General features: G+C 39.6%; 1 protein-coding gene across 4 annotated transcripts in view; it reads left to right on the top strand.

Moving 5' to 3' along the window:
• Positions 1–19,307, top strand: part of TMOD1 (tropomodulin 1) — a 130,968-nt gene that overhangs the window by 93,778 nt on the left and 17,883 nt on the right. For all 4 annotated transcript variants that reach the window (XM_072596724.1, XM_072596725.1, XM_072596726.1 and 1 more), the window contains 4 exons: positions 3,558–3,647; positions 6,611–6,741; positions 8,426–8,533; positions 10,680–10,823. In XM_072596724.1, the coding sequence (XP_072452825.1) occupies positions 3,558–3,647; positions 6,611–6,741; positions 8,426–8,533; positions 10,680–10,823 (473 nt within the window). The remainder of the gene's footprint in view (positions 1–3,557; positions 3,648–6,610; positions 6,742–8,425; positions 8,534–10,679; positions 10,824–19,307) is intronic.

Here is a 19,307-nt window from a genome sequence, read left to right as displayed (position 1 = left end):
TCTTTCTGTCGTTAAAGGGTTTCAGTCTTTAGAAACGAACCTGAATTTTTTTTATTTTTGTGCTTTCTCATTAAATGTTACCGGGCATTATGTTTAATATTTCATTTGTTGTCCATGTGGGGAAAACCAGAGAATTGTCATCGATCAGTCACTCAACAACCATTTACCAAACATCATCTATGTCTGAAGCTATTTGGGGTGGTCTCTGTTCTTCCAGGATGACCTTCAGTTCCTACAGCTTACGCTCAAATTGGGAAGACAAAATAAACAAACAGAAAATGAATACGGAAAAACTGAGGGCTTAACGTGTGATATTGAATATAAGGATATTAAAAGCAGAGAGAAGGAGCGGGGAGGGACAGAGCGGAGGAGGGAAATGGAGAGGGAAAGAGAGAGAAATTGAGAGAAAGACAGGGAAGGAGGGGGGAAAGGGAGGAAGGGGGGGAGGGAAGGAGGGAAGGAGGGAGGCATAAACAAACAGAGAGACAGAAAGACAGAGAGAGAGAGAGAGAGAGAGAGAGAGAGGAAGAGGGAGAGAGGGTATGGAAGAGAGAGAGAGAAGGAGGGCAAGGAAAGGGAGGGAGGGAGGGAGGGACAGACAGACAGAGAACAATGTGGGCTGGGGAACAACTTAGAGAAGTCTTGAGGAAGATGTGAGCAGATTTTTCAAGGATGGGTAGCATTGTGTAGGTAAGTGGGAGGAGTTATTTGGGGAATGAGGACTGCATGAACAAGGACACAGAAGGGAAGATCACAGAATCTCAGCCTTGGAAGGGATCCCAAAGGCCTATACGCACCTTATGTCCTTCTCTGTCTGCTTTTAGCTTAGTGCTGTCCTTCCTAAAATGAAAGGTCCAGAACAGAATCTAATAGTCCAGATGGGGTTTGACTAGGGCACAATAGAGCAAGTCTGTGACCTCTCTAATTCTGGGCACTGTCTCTCTTAACATAGCTTAAATTGCATTGGTCTCTTTGGCTGCCAACTCAGGTCTCCCTGACTATAGGGCAGCTCGATGGGGTAGTGGATAAAGCACCAGGCCTAGAGTTAGAAAGAGCTGAGTTCAAATCTGACCATAGATACTTATTAGCTATGTAATCCTGGGTAAGTCATTTAACCTTGTGTGCCTCAGTTTCCTCTTTTGTAAAAAGGGCAAGAGAAAGAAATGGCAAACTTCCAGTATCTTTGCCAAAAAAACCCTCAAAAGGGATTGTGACGAGTCAGATGGGACTGAAACAACTCAATAACAACTTCGTGACTCCAAGCCTGGCGCTCTATCCACTTCACCGCCTAGTTGCCCTGATACAAGTTATATTAATTATCCACATATGTTATCCTCAAAGATCTACACTGTCCTGAGTTCCTAATGCCTCACCATCTATATGTAACACAAAGAGCATGGCACTTAGAGTGAGGAGAGACTTGGGTTCTAATCCTGCCTCTCTGACACTTACTAGTTTTGTGAGCATAGGCAAGTCACTCAACCTCTTTGAAACTCAGTTTCCCCAAATGTAAAATGTGGATAAAAATGTATTTGCCCAACAGGATTATTGTGAGTATCAAATGAGGCAACGTATATAAAGGGCCTGGCAAATAGAAGACATACTATAAATACCATTTGTTATCATTCTTTAAAGTGAAAGTCAAATAAGAAATGAGACTAAATACAGGGAGCCTAGTTTAGGCCGACTGGCAGCAGAGAGGTGTATGTTCAACAAGCAGGGTTGGTTCCTCCCTTTTTCAGCAGTTGGTGGTCATTATTCACAAGCCTCTGGGCTGACAGCTGGAAAACATAGGGTTGTGTCTTATCTCCCTGAGTTCTAAGCAGAACAAGGAACAGAGGAAACTATGTCAAAACAAAAACAGAGAAGAGAACAAGATGTTCTTTTTCAGAGCTCAAAAATAGCCCTTTTTGAGTTTTAGATGAAGACTTGCTGTTTTGTTTTAAATCAAGTGGGCGCAGTTCACTGGGGCTAATTCATCTTGGCCATTAGCTACAAAACAGTGAAGCAAAATTGCAGAGATGATTTCTGGGAAGCTGGTGAGGTTGAGTTGTTGTTACTATTGTTTTATTCAAAAGCCATCTATTTTCATTCCCAGCTTGAAGAAATGTATGTAATAGAATATATATAATATGTATTATTTATATGTTAATATATCAATTAAAATTAATTTAATTAAAATTAAAATATTAAATGATATTAATTATATGTGAATATATATGATAGAAAAAGAAAATTTATCTTTGATATAGTGCCTCAGTTACACTTACTATTATATGTTAGGAACTGGAAGGAACCTTCTAGTTCAATTCTTTTCCCTACTCTATCTCCCATTTTATAGATAAGAAAACTGCCTGAAAGAGGTTAGTTGACTTACCCAAGATCACAAAGATAATTTACAGGGGTGCCAGGAGTAGAACATAGGTCTCCTGATTCTCAGGCCAGTATGCTTTCCATTGCATAGTTATTTTTACAAGGTCAATATAAGTATTTGCTATTTTTTCTCAAATATGATTCTCTCTGAGTAATAGAGTGGTCCGTTATGCTCACAGTGCTTGTTTCATGGGGTTCCATTAGCTCCTGGCATCTATATCATCATGTCCACCGCAGTCCTAATCAATTGTCTGCACCTTCAAAGACCATGCCAACAAGCCCTTCCACCTAGTTTTGTTGTTATTCAGTTGTTTCAGTCATGTCTGACTCTTCCTGTCCCCATTTGGGGTTTTCTTGACAAAATTACTGGAGTGGTTTGCCATTTCCTTCTCTAGCTCGTTTTACAGAGGCAGGACCTGAAGCAAACTATTAATTGACTTGTCCAGTCACACAGCTAGTAAGGGTCTGAGGCCAGAGTTGACCTCAAGAAGAGTCTTCCTGACTCCAGACCACTGCACCATCTACCTGCCTCTGACATCCGCCACCAGACGGGAAAGGATTTGAGTACAAGCCCAGTAAAGGACCGTACCTATATTCTCTGAGGACTGGCTTAGGTAGGTGCAGATGGAGGGGCTCATAACAAGAAACTTGCTGACCAGGTGATAACAAATATTTTGGTCCCATCAGTTCAAGAAACAAATAAGTGAGTAAGCATTACTTATTCTTATATAGACATGTATGTGTATATGATGTTATATGTTTTATTTATGTTATCATATGTTCAATTAAATATAATATAGTATAATACTTACTACTGTGTGCCAGGCATTGTGCCAAATACCTTACAATCGCTATCTCAGTTGACTCTCACAACAACCCAATAGCACCTGTTATGACCCCTACTTTGCAGACAAGGAAACTGAGGCTGACAGAAGTGAAGTGACTTGCCTAGGGTCACACAAGTTAGTAAGTGTCTGAGGAGGGATTTGAACTGGGTTCTTCCTGACTCCAGGCCTAGAGCTCTCCCCACTGCACCATCAAGCTGTAAGTAAAATTTGATAGAAGCTTCATGTAGTTTTGATTTTCTTGGTATGTGAGTTGGCCCCAGTCAGTGTAACTGTTATCATTGGAGAGAACTGTCACCAAGTTATTTTCCTGTGTTCTCTGCCTCTCTCTCCCTATAGCTATTCTTGGCATGCACACTCTGATGAGCAACCAGCAGTACTACGAGGCTCTTGGAAGCAGCTCCATAGTAAATAAAGAAGGCCTGAACAGTAAGTATAATTTAAAAGTGTTTAGATCTATAGCATCTTGTTAAAAATAGTTTAGTAACTTGTTAGGGATAGGATATGAATAGCTTCATTAATTTTTTTACATTTAATTCTTATTTTTTCTCAATTACATGTAAGCAAAAATTCATTCATATTTTTAATGTGACTTCCATCACTGGTAAAACAAAGAAAATTATGGTACTTTCTACCTTATACATGAAGGTGTTATGACACATAAAGCAGCCAGAGGTTGAGCAAAAATCGTTCTCAGTCCTAGGCTTCCGAGGAGACTTGGGTCTGTTGTTTCTTGGTCTAACATAAGAATGTGGAAGTAACCAAGCAGTGGGGTATGAGTTGGAAAGTATGGAAGAAACCCACCTTTCCCTAGTGTTTCCCTGTAACAGCAGGAGAAAATGTTGGCTGTCTCTGGCTATGTCTTATTATTATCTGATTCCAGAGGCCAGATCTATAATCTTACCCTGACTGTTTATAGCTGTCTTGAGGTTGATATTCAGCCACCCATATTTATGAAGAAACACAAAAAAGCAGAGGCAGCTAAGGGCTCTGAGATGCAGGCGTAGGATTGCCTAGGCAGGCATGGGCTTTAGCTTCCATGTGCTTATGGTTGCATAGTTGGTGAGACAGAGAGAAAGATGAACTGACCTTCCCACACTCATAATGGGAATTTCCAGTTACATAATACTACCTGGAGTCCTAAAGAAAGCAAACCATGGGAGGAATCAAATCCCTGCCTTCCACTGGAAGTTGTTTTCTGGTTGTCTTCTCCTCACCACATGCACATGCCTTCCCTCTGTATATATTTTGTACTTACAAAGTTGTCTGAATGTTGGTCCCTTCGTTGGGAGTCTCAAGGATGAGACCAGGGTCTGTTTTTGCCTTTGCTTGTATTCCAGTGCTTAGCATAATGCCTAACATATTAAGCATTTAATAAATGACTTCCTAAAAATCCACTGAGCCATTAACATTTTTTGCTCAGTAGCAAAGAAATTGCTTTGCCATCCCTGAAGAGCCCAAGCTCTGAACTAGCACACAGTGCCAGATGGAAGCAGGCAGGGCAGCTCTGTGCATCCTCTCTTAAACCTACGGATCACGGAGTATCCATGTGTCTAGGAAAATGTAATCCCTCAGACCTTGGGAGCAACAACTCAAACAAAAAAGACTATGTAAAACAATACTTAAAAAAAGTCTGGGTCAAAGAATAGATTATGGAAAATAAATAAATAAAAATTACAAATAATTTTACTGAAGAAAATGACAACAATGTGGAAACATACCAAATCCATACTTAAGGTAAAATCTGCATCTCTAAACACTCTCATTGAAAAAGAGAATAAGAATGGATCGAATCAGTTGGGCAGGAAACTAAGAAATAACAGAACAAGTCAAAAATTACAGTGACAAAAATATGAATTCTGAAAATCATGAAGTGAATGGATCGAAAGCCTTTGGGTACTCTTAGTGGGGACGTACAGCAGGAATAAGAAGTCAGCCCAACCTCCAATCAAGGAACCTGAAGGCTGAAAGTCAACATCCTAGGAAGGTTAGAAACCAGAACGAGATCAGATAATTAAAGCCTGAAACCAGTAAGATTTTGACACCTGGAAGAGAAATATGGAACAGGTTGTATAAGACAGCAGAATTCAACAATATGTCATTTATAAGAAACACACTTGAAGTACAGAGTTACACAGAGTTAAAATAAGGGACCAGAGCAGAATTTATTATGACTCAGGAAATTTTAAAAAGTAGAGAGGGTAATCATGATCTCACACAAGGCAACTTCAAAGACATTTGTAGTTAAAAGAGACTAGCAAGGAAATAACATTATGTTTAAAAGTACCAATGAAAACTAAATCATATCTGTACTTAAAATATATGTGCATACCCTTTGACCCAGGGATGCCATCACTAGTCATCAAAGAAAGAGTCCATATGTACAGAAATGTGTATAGTGAGTTTTTTTGTTGTAGCAAAGAATTAGAAAGAAAGAGGCTTCCCAGCAATTGAGGCATGGCCAAGCAAGATAACAGTATATTAATAATAATAATAGCTAATATTTATATAGTGCCTTGTAAATGTTATTTCATTTGATCCTCACAACAATCCTGGTATTTCATTGTCATCATTTTATAGTGATGAAACTGAGGCAGACAGAGATTAAGAGATTTATTTGCCCAGGGTCTCACAGTCAAATAAATCTGTTAAGTCAAATTTAAACTGAAATCTTGCTGATGTCACATCCAGTGCTTGATCCACCGGGCCACCTAGCTGATGTATTAATGTGATGGACTCTTAATGACTGGTAAGAAATATGAGGTTTCAAAGAAACATGGGAAGATTTGTATGAATGTATGTAGACTGAAATGAGCTGAACCAGGAAGACAGCTTATGTCATCACCATCATAATGTAAAGGAAAACCGCTTTAATCAGGGAAGCCACCAATGAGACCATTGATGACAAAACATGTTTGCCACCTCTTGGCAGACTAAAGAAGCAGAAAGAAACATAAATTTAGAGATATGACCTAAGGGTTGATCTGTTTTGCTTAGCTAGAGTTATTAGCTACTAGGATTCATTCTGGAAGGCAGAGGGAGTTGATGGACAGTAAGACTAATGCAAAAAAAGAAAAAAATAAAAGCATCAGTGACAGGTTTTAAAATATATAGATGAGAACAAAAGGCAGTTCAACAGAGGAACAGAGACAAGTGAGACAATTGTGTTGATAGCAGATTAAACTTCAAACGTACTTAAAACACGACCTAAAAAAGTCTACAGTTTCATATACTTTTCTATATTCTGATCATTGAAATGTTTGTTGCCGCTTGTTATGTTTACAATCAAAAAGACCTTAAAAAGAATAACCCTTTAAACGGATATGATTTTCAGAAAAACTTTTTTTCCGTTTCCTTAAAATGACATTTCCCTTTTTTGTTGAATACAATAGGTGTTATTAAGCCAACACAATATAAGCCAGTTCCTGATGAAGAACCAAATTCAACAGATGTAGAGGATACCTTGGAACGAATAAAGAATAATGATCCCAAACTTGAAGAAGTCAACCTCAATAATATCCGGGTACTTATTTCTCCTCTTTATTTCAGGTGGGGATCGGGGAAGAGGAGTCATTTAAACATATGCCTTCCCAGAGGAAATGGTCAGGATGTCATGGACAGAACAACAAGAGCTTATTTCAACAGTCTTAGGGAGAAGTACCAATTGTTTGCTTAGTCAGCTCTCAATTTGTTCAAGAAGGTTTTACACCATAAACTCTGTATGAACAGAGGCTCTGCTGTGGATTAACATTAGATGCAGTGTATACCACTGACAAAGCTGGCTCTTGACCTGGAAACCCGCCATATTATTTAAAACATGAGAGCTGTATGAGATAAAAAATCAAGTACTATAGGTAGCACTTTCTTGCATTAGGAATTTCAAATGTTATGGGGGCTAACCTTTAAAACCAGTGCCAATTAATTTTTTAAAACCCTGTTATGTAAACTCATTCACCAGCTGTGGCTTAAAGTCATCACCGTTTATCTGACCTTGACCTTCATGGCTAGATCAGCTCTCATTCTACCTTATCTTGCAATTCTAGTGCAATGAAGCTGCATAAATTACAAAGACCCTGAGGAGAGCATTCAGAACCAGACATCATTATTTTGTCCTGGTGCTTATATTTATGGGAGGAAATGGATAAGGGTTGCCCAGGCTTGGTAAGACACAAATGGGTTGTGTCCTGCCTCATTAGAGGGATGGCTATGCCACCATCACTGAGATTATAGATCTCACTAGGATACTGGAACTTAAATTGAACTTTTGCCTTATTCCCCCTCCATGAGCCCCAGGTTTCTAGTTTTAGATGGAAAATGGGATCAAGGAGGAAGCCCTAGAGCTACAGTGAACCATGCATGCATGTAGTTCTGCCGTCATCTGCCTTGCTCCTCTTCGAACTGGCGGAGTTCATTCTGGGAGGATATCTGATACTACTCTTTTCTCCTCTCTTTTCTTTTCCCATTTGTGTGGTTACCTACAATGATAAACAACTAGATTGGAAATGTCAGGCTCTGTGATGGTCTGAATTCTTTTTTTGTTCATTGTACCTGGCCCCCAGTGAAGAATTAGAATTATATTCTTAGGCAAGAGAGAATTTAAAAAAATTTAGTCTTATCTAATGTCCTTGAAGTGTTAGCATTGTAATAGATGGGTGCTATGGGCATATCCACAAAGGATAATTGTATGAATCATGGAGCTGGAAATATGTAACCCCTTAATAAAACGATTTGTTCTGTAAAATTTGGACTCAGTCAAAAGACCACATCCTAGGATCTAAAAGGTCACACGTGGCCTCGAGGCCTCAGGTTCCCCACACCTATCTTAGACATTTACTAGATATGTGACCCTGGGCAAGTCACTTAACCTTGTTTGCCTCAGTTTCCTCAACTGTAAGATGAGCTGGAGAAGGAAATGGCAAACCACCCTAGTATCTTTGCCAGGAAAACCCTAATGGGATCATGAAGAGTCAGACACAAAAGAAATAACTGAATAACAACGTTTTTTTCCCAAAGGTTCTGGCCAGTTTTCCCTGTCTTTGGTAAGGCTGCCAGCATGTTGAAAGGAAGACCCTATTTATTTGGGAGGAAGAGAGTAGTGGTGGCGATTTCATAATATAATGTGCTAGTTGAGTATTCTCCAGAATATCTGTTTAACAGCCTCTGCTCTATCTGGGTTTCCAATATATCTCTTACTTTTCTCCCCACAGAACATTCCCATACCGACTCTAAAGGCATATGCAGAAGCACTGAAGGAAAATACACATGTGAAGAAATTCAGCATTGTAGGAACGAGAAGTAATGATCCTGTCGCATATGTAGGTACCATTAAGCTATTAACTAATGAACAGAAATCTTTAGGCTAATGGAGGTTATTCACTGCCTGGGATCAGTTTTACTGTTCATTTACCAGGCCTCAATTGACTTCAAGATGTTGACAAAGGGATTCCCATCCCTTCCCATCATTCTGGGGAGTAGGAAGGGAGCCTTTGGTCCAGGTTCAACTTGTGCTGGTGATATACATTGATTCCACCCTTAGGAAATGGAGATAGGACTGATGTCTTAAAATATCTATCATAATCAGTAACTAACTAATCTCTCAGAGCCACTAAGTGGCCCAGGGCCTTGGAGTCAGGAAGAAATGAGTTCAGATCTGACCTCAGATGCTTACTGGCTGTGGGACCCTGCACAAGCCACTTAATCTCTGTCTCCCTCAGTTTGTTCACCTGTGAAATGAGTGCCATGATCACACTTCCGTTTCAGGGTAGGTATGCAGATTAAATGAGAAAAACTGTTACAAATTGTAAAGTGCTATATAGATGCTAGCTAGCTTATGATCCTAGTAATATGGGAATCCACCCCCAAATAATTATGAGAGATAGACGCAGCAATCACTGTTTCCAGGGGAGGTGCATTGGAATTATAAAAGTAATTAACACAGAACACATACTTTGGTTGGAGGTCTTTTGACAGTTTATAGAGCCACTTGTTAATGAAACCGTAAAAGGGATTCTTGTTTTTGGTTCAGGTTGAACTACATGACCTTTGGGACCCCTTCTAGCTCTGACATCCAGTGATTCCGAATTGCTGGATAATAGAGTGAAAAGTGGGTTTGGGAATGTGAGCTCTCCAAACTGGGTGGCTGTGCTAACATGAACCATTGCCTATTTCCTCTTTTTGGGGTATAGGCTCAGCCTATAAAAAATACTAGAATTTTAGCGATGAAATACATTCTTTCTTTTTGAAAATATTTTTTTTTTTTTTAGTTTTCAACATTCGTTTTATAAGATTTTGAGTTCTAAATTTTTCTCTCCTCCTTTCCCTCCTCCCTCCCCAAGATGGCATGCAATCTGATATAGGCTATACATGTATAATCGTATTAAATATATTTCCACATTAATCATGTTGTGAAAGAAGAATCAGAACAAAAGGGAAAAACTATGAGAAAAAAAGAGAAAATAGTATGCTTCAATCTGCATTCAGAGTCCATCTGGATATGGATAGCATTTTCCATCACGAATGGAATAATCTTAGATCACTGTATTCCTGAGAAGAGCTAAATCTGTCAAAGTTGATGTGAGAAAATATTTTCACTTGTGGGTTGATCTTGCTTTTATTTGCTACTTTTCTTAAAGAAGCATAGCAAATAAATGTAACCAATCTTATGCTAGATTTTCAAAACGAGCACCCAATTCTGCCAGCACTGACACAGCTAGAGAGCTACTTGTCCTGCACAGGGCATGCCAATCTGGGGGGACCTGCCATTTCAAACAGTAGGAAATCATCGATTTGGACTTGTGTTTGTCAGTTTCTGCCAAGAGTTTCTTACCCAATGAAACTTTACTTATAGTTTACTTATTTTACTTAAATTAAGTTTACTTACAGTTTCTAATTATTTCATTTCCTTGAAACCAACTGATTATCATCTCAGTAACCAACAGGTCAGATCCCTCAGAATGCTCTAACTGTGACCTCGGTTTTTACTACTTCTAGTCAGCAGCTTTGCTTTCTCCTCTGGAAAGGAATGGAAAAGTCCAGTGGAAAAAAGGAGGAAACATGTCCCCCACTTTCATTTCTTCTCTATTAAGATAAATAAAATAATAAATATAATAAAATAAAATAAATTAAAATCAGTCAAGAAGTTAACAAACATTTATTAATACTGCATTCAGGCATTGTGCCAAGAGCTACGACCAAAAGGAAAAACACATAAAACAAGAATTTCCCTGCCTTCTTCCCAATATGTAGCAGAGGAAAATTATTCTGTGAAATTCATCTCAACTGGAATGTGGAAGGGATAAGGGCTAAGAAAAATAGACTCTGTTCCTCAGCACGTTTATGCTATCAAGTCCTACTATTTGCAACATGTGTTCTACTTTTTAGGATTCTTGAGAGAAGTTTCCAGATCTTTGCAAAGGTAACTGATGTGGCTTAGTGTACATCCTTTCTCTTTTCTGGTTAAAGGCACTAGCTGAAATGCTAAAGGTTAATCCTGTATTGAAGAGCCTTAATGTGGAATCAAACTTTATTTCTGGATCTGGTATCTTGTCCATGGTAGAAGCCCTTCAGCATAATACTTCATTGATGGAACTGAAAATTGACAACCAGGTAAGATGGGCATCAACTTTTCTCTTCAGAATTTTGGAACTAGTTGGGACTTTAGAAACCATTTTACAAATAAGGAAACTGAGACCCAGTAAGTTAAGTGACTTCCCACAATTCTATAGCTAGCGAGTTACTTAGAAGACAGGTTTCCCTTTTTGGGTTCTTCACTTTGCCAGTACTTTCCAGTGTTTCCCAATTCAGTCCAACTGTTCCCCTACCCTTCTGTGCCTTTTTTCGGTTTTGTTTTCCTGTGAGTTGCTGGCTGAAATATTAATTTCTGGTTATCTATATTTCTATCTATCCATCCATTCATTCATTATTTATTTACAAGTTTATATATTTAGGTTTGAACCAATGCTTTCATTGATATAGGGAACTTCTGGTATGGGAACTCTTTTCACCAATGCATATAGGGAACTCATTTGCAATTTAGAGCCTTTGAGAATTTGCCTATAGACAAGAAAAGATAAAATGACTCATCCATTGTTCCATAGCTAGTATGTATGAGAAGCACCCCCGAGTTCTTTGCTCCATACGTGGTCTTCTACCCCATGTGCTAGGCTGCCTCTCAGGTTATTTTCTTGACTGCTTTAATTCTAGGATAACATTTAATCCAACCTGTTTTGCTCTTGTCACTCTGTTTTTCCTTTACTTCTGTTTTTCACACTCCTTAAAAGGTATTAATTATACTTTGACTCTCAAATATGGCTCTTTCTTACTGTAAGCGATGTCTTTTTTAACTGTAAAGCTCTTAGCCCAGTGCCTGGTGCATCTTAGGTACTATATAAATATCCTTATTTTTGTTTTTATTCTTTGTGCTTGGGGAATTTTTTTTTCATCAATGCCAACAGGTCTTTTATCTTCATTATCCTTCAAAGAGGCATCCTATACAGTCTAATTCCTCTGCTATATCATTCCATCAGTCATTCTTCTGCCTCTAGCCTTCCCCTCTGTTCTGAGCTGTTCTTTCAGAGGCATGAGTAGGAGAACAGATGGAAGGAAGAAAGTATCAGAATTCACCAGCAGTTGTGGGAATGGGCATTGGGACTGTGCTAAACAAATGTCCCCAAAGGGGTGCCTGGAGAGAGTATTGAATCCACATGGTGTTAGGTGAAACTTGATATCCACTACAGAAGAAGGACTGAGTATAGCACATGGCGTTTATGTCTCTTCTAGCCAGCCAATCTATTTGTTAGAAATTCATACCAGTTTAGCATTGGTCTAGAAGCTCATGTCCCTTCTTTGTCTTTATGTTGGGCTCCAAGTCAAGTACCTTGATTGATGACCAATCACCTTATCTTCTTTTCTTTATTGTTCCATGATCCTTTGGGTCTCTTGAGTGGAATTATAGGCATATTGACCAAATAAGTTTTCCATTACATTGGAGAATAGTGAAAAGAACCTGGCAAGGAAAGCTTAATAGAGGAAATAAGTGTTAAAGTTTATTATGATTATTCCTGCCTTCCTGCCTCTTTCCTTCCTTCCCTCTCCCTCTCCCTCTCCCTCTCCCTCTCCCTCCCTCCCTCCCTCCCTCCCTCCCTCCCTCCCTCTCTCTCTCTCTCTCTCTCTCTCTCTCTCTCTCTCTCTCTCTCTCTCTCTCTCTCTCTCTCTCCCTCTCTCCCTCTCTCCCTCTCTCCCTCTCCCTCTCCCTCTCCCTCTCCCTCTCCCTCTGCCTCTGCCTCTGCCTCTCCCTCTCCCTCTCCCTTTCCCTCTCCCTCCTTCCTTTCCTTATTCTGAACATAGAAAACAGTTGGGGAGTCCTACCCTTACAAGTGGATGTTCTGTCCAGAGGAATGTAAATTTTGATCACTTATACTTCTCAAGATATCTTGGAGTTTGGGGGTCAGAATTTTTTTCTTCCTTCCTTATTTATTCTATCATTATTTTCCCAAAAACATTGGTTCAATTAACTCTTTTGTCTCATGTAGTTTTCATTTATGATTTCTTGAAGCATAGCTCTGGAAAATGAGACTTTGATAGAGCCCATTGGGATTCAAATGTAGCTACTTAACTGTGCCTTTAAACCTAAATCACTCTGGTTCTCCCTGATTGACCAATAATAAGTCTCAACACAAAGCCTCACTTATTGTTTGGGTTTTAATGGCTCAGAGTGAGGATAAACAGCAGTTATTTCTGTTCTGGCCAGAAACTGAGGGTCTTCCCCAGCCAGACTGAATCTTTTGTGAAGGCAAACTAGGCCCTCTCTTGCCTCAGTTTTTACCTAGCCTTTACTCACTGAAGGGATGTTGCCGCAGACAGACTGAGACCTTAGCTTACACAGGCTAAGGTCCCTCACTGCCTTTGGGGCCATCACCAGTTGTCCTGACGTGACTCTGGAGGAGTCACTCTCCAGTGACTCAGTGCAACGACTCTGGAGGAGAGAGTGAGGCTGATGACTTGGCACGGCCTGTGCCTCACTTAAATCCAATTCACTTGCAAGTCAAGATGTCACCCTGCTGATGTCACTGGGGACAAATAACAGCTTAGAAAACAAAGTGCCAATCAATGCAGAAAAAGCCTATGCTGCAAGTTCCTTAAATACACAGTCATTAAATTAATAATTCCATTAAACTTCCTCTAGTGACTGGTCATTCAGACTCGATCTACAGTGATGGGAGAATCACACTAGCTCCAAAGGCAGCGCATGATAATGTTTTCCTTCCATGGAGCTTAAACCTACATTTCTCCAACATCTGTCTATTGTTTTTAGTTAATTCCTCTTCCCAATGATACACTTTTAACTACTTGGAGAGAAATCTCGTACTCTCAGCTAGGTTTCTTTTACTCTAGGCAAAGCAGGCATAGTTTCTTCATCTTACTCTCAAAAATATGGACTGAAAGCCACTCAACGTTAGGGCTGCTCTTGTCTGGATGTGTATCTGCTTATCAATGTTCTTCCCCAAAGAGGTATTTCTAGTGAACCCTGGCACTCTAGATATGGTGTGAGCAGGGCGTAGTTACAGTGGGATTGTGGAAGCTCTCTTAATGTAGCACAAGATCACTTTCTTGACTTCCATGCCATAATTTTTTTTTTTTTCATTTTTAACACAGTTCATATCACATAAAACGATTCCAACTTTTGGTCAAGTGATACTTCTTTTAAGGCATTTGCAATATAGACCATAAATGAATTTTTTTTTTAACATTAACCAACTGAGACACAAATAATAACTATGCATGCTAACTTCACAAGAAGAATTAAAGGACCCTAACTTATTGTTGTTGGTCTAAAGTCCTAAGCCTAAGAGCTTAATTTTAGACTTAACTTCAGATGTTCCCCTACCAACATAATTTAATAAATAATTTAATAAAACAGGTATTAAACTTACAAACCTTTTGACTATAGGAAATTGCCACTAAGAGTAGGGACATTGCAGGGAAACAATATCTCTCCAACTTCATGTCAATTCCAGGTAGGAGTAGATTGTCCACTTGTATTCAGTCAGGCTTAAAGTCTGCCAGGTGTCAGTGGGGAAATTGAGTCAGGAGAATCCTACCTCAGCCTGTGCTGAACAGCCGCTCTCCCACCCTTCCCATGAGATCACCTTTTGCAGTTCATACCAGCATCTCACAGGTTTACTGGCATCATGGATTGGAGGCTCAGACCACCTTTCTTGCTATCCACACCTGGAGTTAGACTCAGAAGAACAGTCAGTTAATAGTCCCATAGAATCTTAAAATAGCAAGTTCCAATAACCAGGTTTCAGATATGACTGTAATTTTGCAATGGCTAAGGAACATCTTTTAGGCAAGTCTTAAGTGGCTTACATGCCTTTCTATACATGTTCTAGTTCCTGATTAAATGGCAATCATAAAATCAAATTTACCATTAAAACCTTAACTTTTCCATGCCAAATTTTACCCAAGGCTACTTTTCTCTGGGAAATTTAGACTGAAATTCTTTTCCCCAAACTAAAGATGTCTCTAGTCTCAGTAATTAATTCAGTCAATTGTTTTAATACTAATTGCTTTTACATCACTTTGTAATAGTCCAATTTTCTCCCCATCTCTCCCCTCCCCCCACCACCTAATACTTTGCATTCTGTTTACCCCTTCCCTCAATGTACCCTCCCTTCTATCACACCCCACCCTTCCCTTATCCCCATCTTCTCTCTTTTCTTGTAGGGCAAGATAAATTTATATACCCCAGTATCTGTGTTTCTTATTTCCCAGTTATATGCAATAATAATTCTCAACATTTGTTTCTAATACTTTGAATTCCAACTTCTCTCCCTCCCTCCCTCCCCATCCCCACTGAGAAGGCAAGCAATTCGATACAGACTAAATACGTATCATTTTGCAAAAGACTTCTGTAATCATCCTTTTGTGTAATACTATATATATTGCCATCTCTCCTACTCTATCCCCCCTTGTTTTTATATTCCCTCATTTGACCTTGTCCCTTCCCAAAAGTGTTTATTTCTAGTTACTCCCTTCCCCTATTTGCCCTCCCTGCTATCATTCCTCCCACCCCACTTGTTGCTCCTCCCCTACTTTCCTGCAGTGTAAGATATTTTCTTATCAAATTTAGTGACCGTGTTATTCCTTCCTTAAACCATATGTGGAGAGAGTAGTTTCACTTTTCCCCTCTCCCCTTCTCCCTTTTTTCCTCCATTTAACAAGATTTTTCTTATCTCTTTTATGAGTTATAGCCATTCTATTTCTTCCTTTCTCCTCCCAGTATTTTCCTCCTTCACCCCTTAATTTTTATTTATTTTTTTGCGGATATCATCTGTTCTGATTCAATACAACCTGTGCTCTCTCTCTCTATGTGTGTGTGTGTGTGTGTGTGTGTGTGTGTGTGTGTGTGTGTGTGTGTAATCCCTCCACCTACCCAAATACTGAGAAAAGTCTCAAGAATTATAAATATTTTCCTTCCATATCGGAATGTAAACAGTTCAGTTTTAGAGAGTCTTTCATGATTTCTCTTTTCTTTTTACCTTTTTATGCTCCTCTTGATTCTTGTGTTTGAAAGTCAGATTTTCTCTTCAGTTCTGGTCTTTTCATCATTAATGCTTGAAAGTCCTCTATATCATTGAATGGCCATTTATTCCTTTGAAGTATTATACTCAGCTGAGTAGGTGATTCTTGGTTTTAATCCTAGTTCCTTTGACTTCTGGAATATCCTATTCCAAGCCCTTTGATCCCTTAATGTTAAAGCTGCCAGATCCTGTGTTATCCTGATTATATTTCCACAGTACTCAAATTGTTTCTTTCTAGTTGCTTGCAGTATTTTTTTCCTTGATCTGGGAACTCTGAAATTTGGCCACAATATTCCTAGAAGGTTCTCTCTTCGGGTCTCTTTCAGGAGGTGATTGGTGGATTCTTTCAATATTTATTTTGCCCTCTGGTTCTAGAATATCAGGACAGTTTTCCTTGACAATTTCATGAAAGATGATGTCTAGGCTCCTTTTTTGATCATGGCTTTCAGGTGGTCCCATAATTTTTAAATTGTCTCTCCTGGATCTATTTTCCAGGTCAGTTGTTTTTCCAGTGAGATGTTTCACATTATCTTCTATTTTTTCAAACTTTTGATTTTGTTTTTTAACTGCTTGGTTTATCTCATAGTCGTTCATTTCCCTGAACTCAATTCTCTCTCTCAAAGAACTATTTTGTTCACTGAGCTTTTGAACCTTCTCCTCCATTTGGCTAATTCTGTTTTTTAAAGCCTCCTTCTCCTCATTGCCTTTTTGGACCTCTTTTTCCAACTGAGTTAGCCTCTTTTTAAAGGTGTTATTTTCCTCAGCATTTTTTTGGTTCTCCTTTAGCAAGCTGTTAACTCACTTTTCAAGCTCTTCTATTGCTTGAGCTCAATTTAAGTTCCCTTTGGAGGCCCTGGAGGCAGGGGCCTTGACTTCCTGTGACAGTATGCCTTGTTCTTCCTTATCCAAAAGCATGGGAGGAGACATCTGTTCATAGAAGTAACCTTCTATGGTCTTATTTTTTTTCCCTTTTTTGGGCATTTTCCCAGCCAGTTACTTGACTTCTGAATCCTTTGTCAAAAGGAGGGTCCTATTACTCCTTCTCTCCCCAGTCTCATGTTCAAGGCTGAGATTCCCTTCAGCTGCTCAGTTCCCCAGGGCTTTGGGTAGGGGCAGGGCTGTCACTCAGGGCTGAGGTTTTCATCAGCTGCTCCCTACTGCCAGAGGCTTTAAGCTGAGCTGCCTGGACTATGGACCCAGGTTGCTTCCCAGCCATCATAGCTGCCTGCAGTCTGCTGCCATGGCCTCTGTCATCACCTGGGGCTATTGCTGAAGGAACCCTGGTTCCTCTCACCCAGCTGGGAAAGCCCTCCCACACTGACCTTTGGAGCTTTCTTTGTTCTTTGTGGGTTGAGGTATCTGGCACCCTTCCTGCTGGGAACTCTGCCCCAGAGGTCTGTTCAGGTCCTGTTCCTCCCAGTGCCACATGGCCAGGGCTGGGCTCCGCTCTGCTCAGCGTCCCATGAGATAGACCTTTCCTGTCAGCCTTCTAGGTTACCTTTGGCTGGAAACCTATTTCACTCTGTTGATCTGTGGCTTCTGCTGCTCTAAAATGTGTTGAGAGTCATTTTTTACAGGTATTTTGTGGGCTTTAGGGGAAGCACTAGAGTATATGCGTCTTTCTACTCCGCCATCTTGGTTCCACCCTCTCCATGTTATAATTTTGACAAACTTAAGTTTGCGGTCTATTAAAATCCCATTTCCCCCCCCCCCCCCCCATAAATTGTTGCTTACCAAACTTCCTCCATTTTGTAGTTGTAAATTTAATTTATTTGGAACTTTGTGTAGTGCATTCATCCCCATTTGGCCCATTGTTCTGGGTTGTCAAGCTCATTTTGGATCCTGTTTGACATAAAACACATTGTTTATCTCTTCCAGATCCCTCATTTACAGGTTCATAATAGTACCACGAATGCTTTAATTCAAGTCATCGATAAAATTGTTGAACAGCACAGGGCCAAGGACAGATCACATGAGAGACTCTTTTCAGTGAAAATTCTTTGCTGCATACTTAGTGAATTCAGGGAGTTCTACCACTTCTCAGTTTACCTATTTGTACTCTATTGCACATCTCTCTATTTTGTTCATTAGGGTAGCATAAGAGATTTTGCTAAATGCTTGCTGAACTCTAAGTAAATTGTATTCAAAGAACTCTTGGCACAATAACCCTGTCAAAAATTGATAGGATTGATTCTTGGTAAAGCCAGGCTGATTCTTAATGATCACCACTTTCATTTCTTGATGCTCACAAGATATCCCTTTAATAATTTATTCTTAAATTTCGCCAGGAATCAAAGTCAAGGCTACTTGCTGATGTTTGAAAGCAAACTTTTATTTTTCTAAAATTTTCTTTACTTTTGCACATGATTCAATACAATAAACATTTATTGTGACTATTATGTGCAAGGTACCACATTGGTATCCTATGACTACAAAGACAAAAGAAAATAAAGTAGTTCCTAACATTCCACTAGTATTTGCACATACAGAGATACACAAATAAAGAACATTTTAGGATAGAATGAGTACTAACAACAGGATGAGAAGAAATCGATCAAGAAAGATTTCACAGAGGAGGCTGCCTCTGAACTGAGCTAAGAATCCTCAAGGGTCAAGATGTAGAGGGATTGAATTCCAGGCATGGTACATTGACTATTCAAAGGATTGGAGGTGGTTGGTGAAATGCTGAACTTGGGGATCAGTTAATAGACTAAGTTGGCTTGGAATGCTGAGTATGTGGAAGGGAGTCCTGCAAGAACAACAAGAAGTCTGAAGAGGAGGTAGGTAGAAGTAGGTAGTTAGCAGCCAGACTTTGTATGGAATTAAATGCTAGACTTGAAGAGTTGGTATTTTGTCCTAGGGGCAATAGGGAACCCTAGGAGATTTTTGAATGAAGAACAACAGGGTCAGATTTGTACCTAAAGAATATTATTTTGAAAACATTGTGAATGATGCATTAGAGAGGCACAGTCTGGAAGTGGGGAGACCAATTAGGAAGCTATTAATAGTACAGAGGAGAGGTGATGAAAGCCTTTCACTAAGATTTTGGTCATGCAAGAGGCCAAAGAGAAAAGAATGGTATGCATGTAAACCAAGGTGCAGAGATAGACAAGACCTGTCAACTGATTGGCTATGGGATGCCAGGGAGAAAGGAGAGTCAAGGACAACTTCAAGGTTTTGAACATGGATAGCTGAAAAGGTCAGTAATGCCTTCAACATAAATAGGAAACTTTGTTGGAGGAAGGAGTTCAGGACAGGGAGAAGAGGAAGTAAGATTGGTTCCATTTTGGAAATGGTGAGTTCGTGATGCTTATAGGACATCTAGAGACAATAAGTAGTTGGAATTTAGGACATAGAGTTCATGAGCAAATTTAGGGCTGTCATCTGCTGGGAGTCATCTGCTGATAAGGAATCCATGGGAGATAGTGAGGTCACTGAAAGAATTTATAGAGACTAGAGGCAAGGACCTTGGGGGGACATCCATGCTCAAGGGCCTTGGGAGATA

The sequence above is a fragment of the Notamacropus eugenii genome, chromosome 3 (assembly GCF_028372415.1).
Source record: "Notamacropus eugenii isolate mMacEug1 chromosome 3, mMacEug1.pri_v2, whole genome shotgun sequence".
NCBI classification, from domain to species: domain Eukaryota; kingdom Metazoa; phylum Chordata; class Mammalia; order Diprotodontia; family Macropodidae; genus Notamacropus; species Notamacropus eugenii.
Note: the sequence above shows the minus strand (reverse complement) of the source record. Positions and strands in the feature narration are given on the sequence as shown.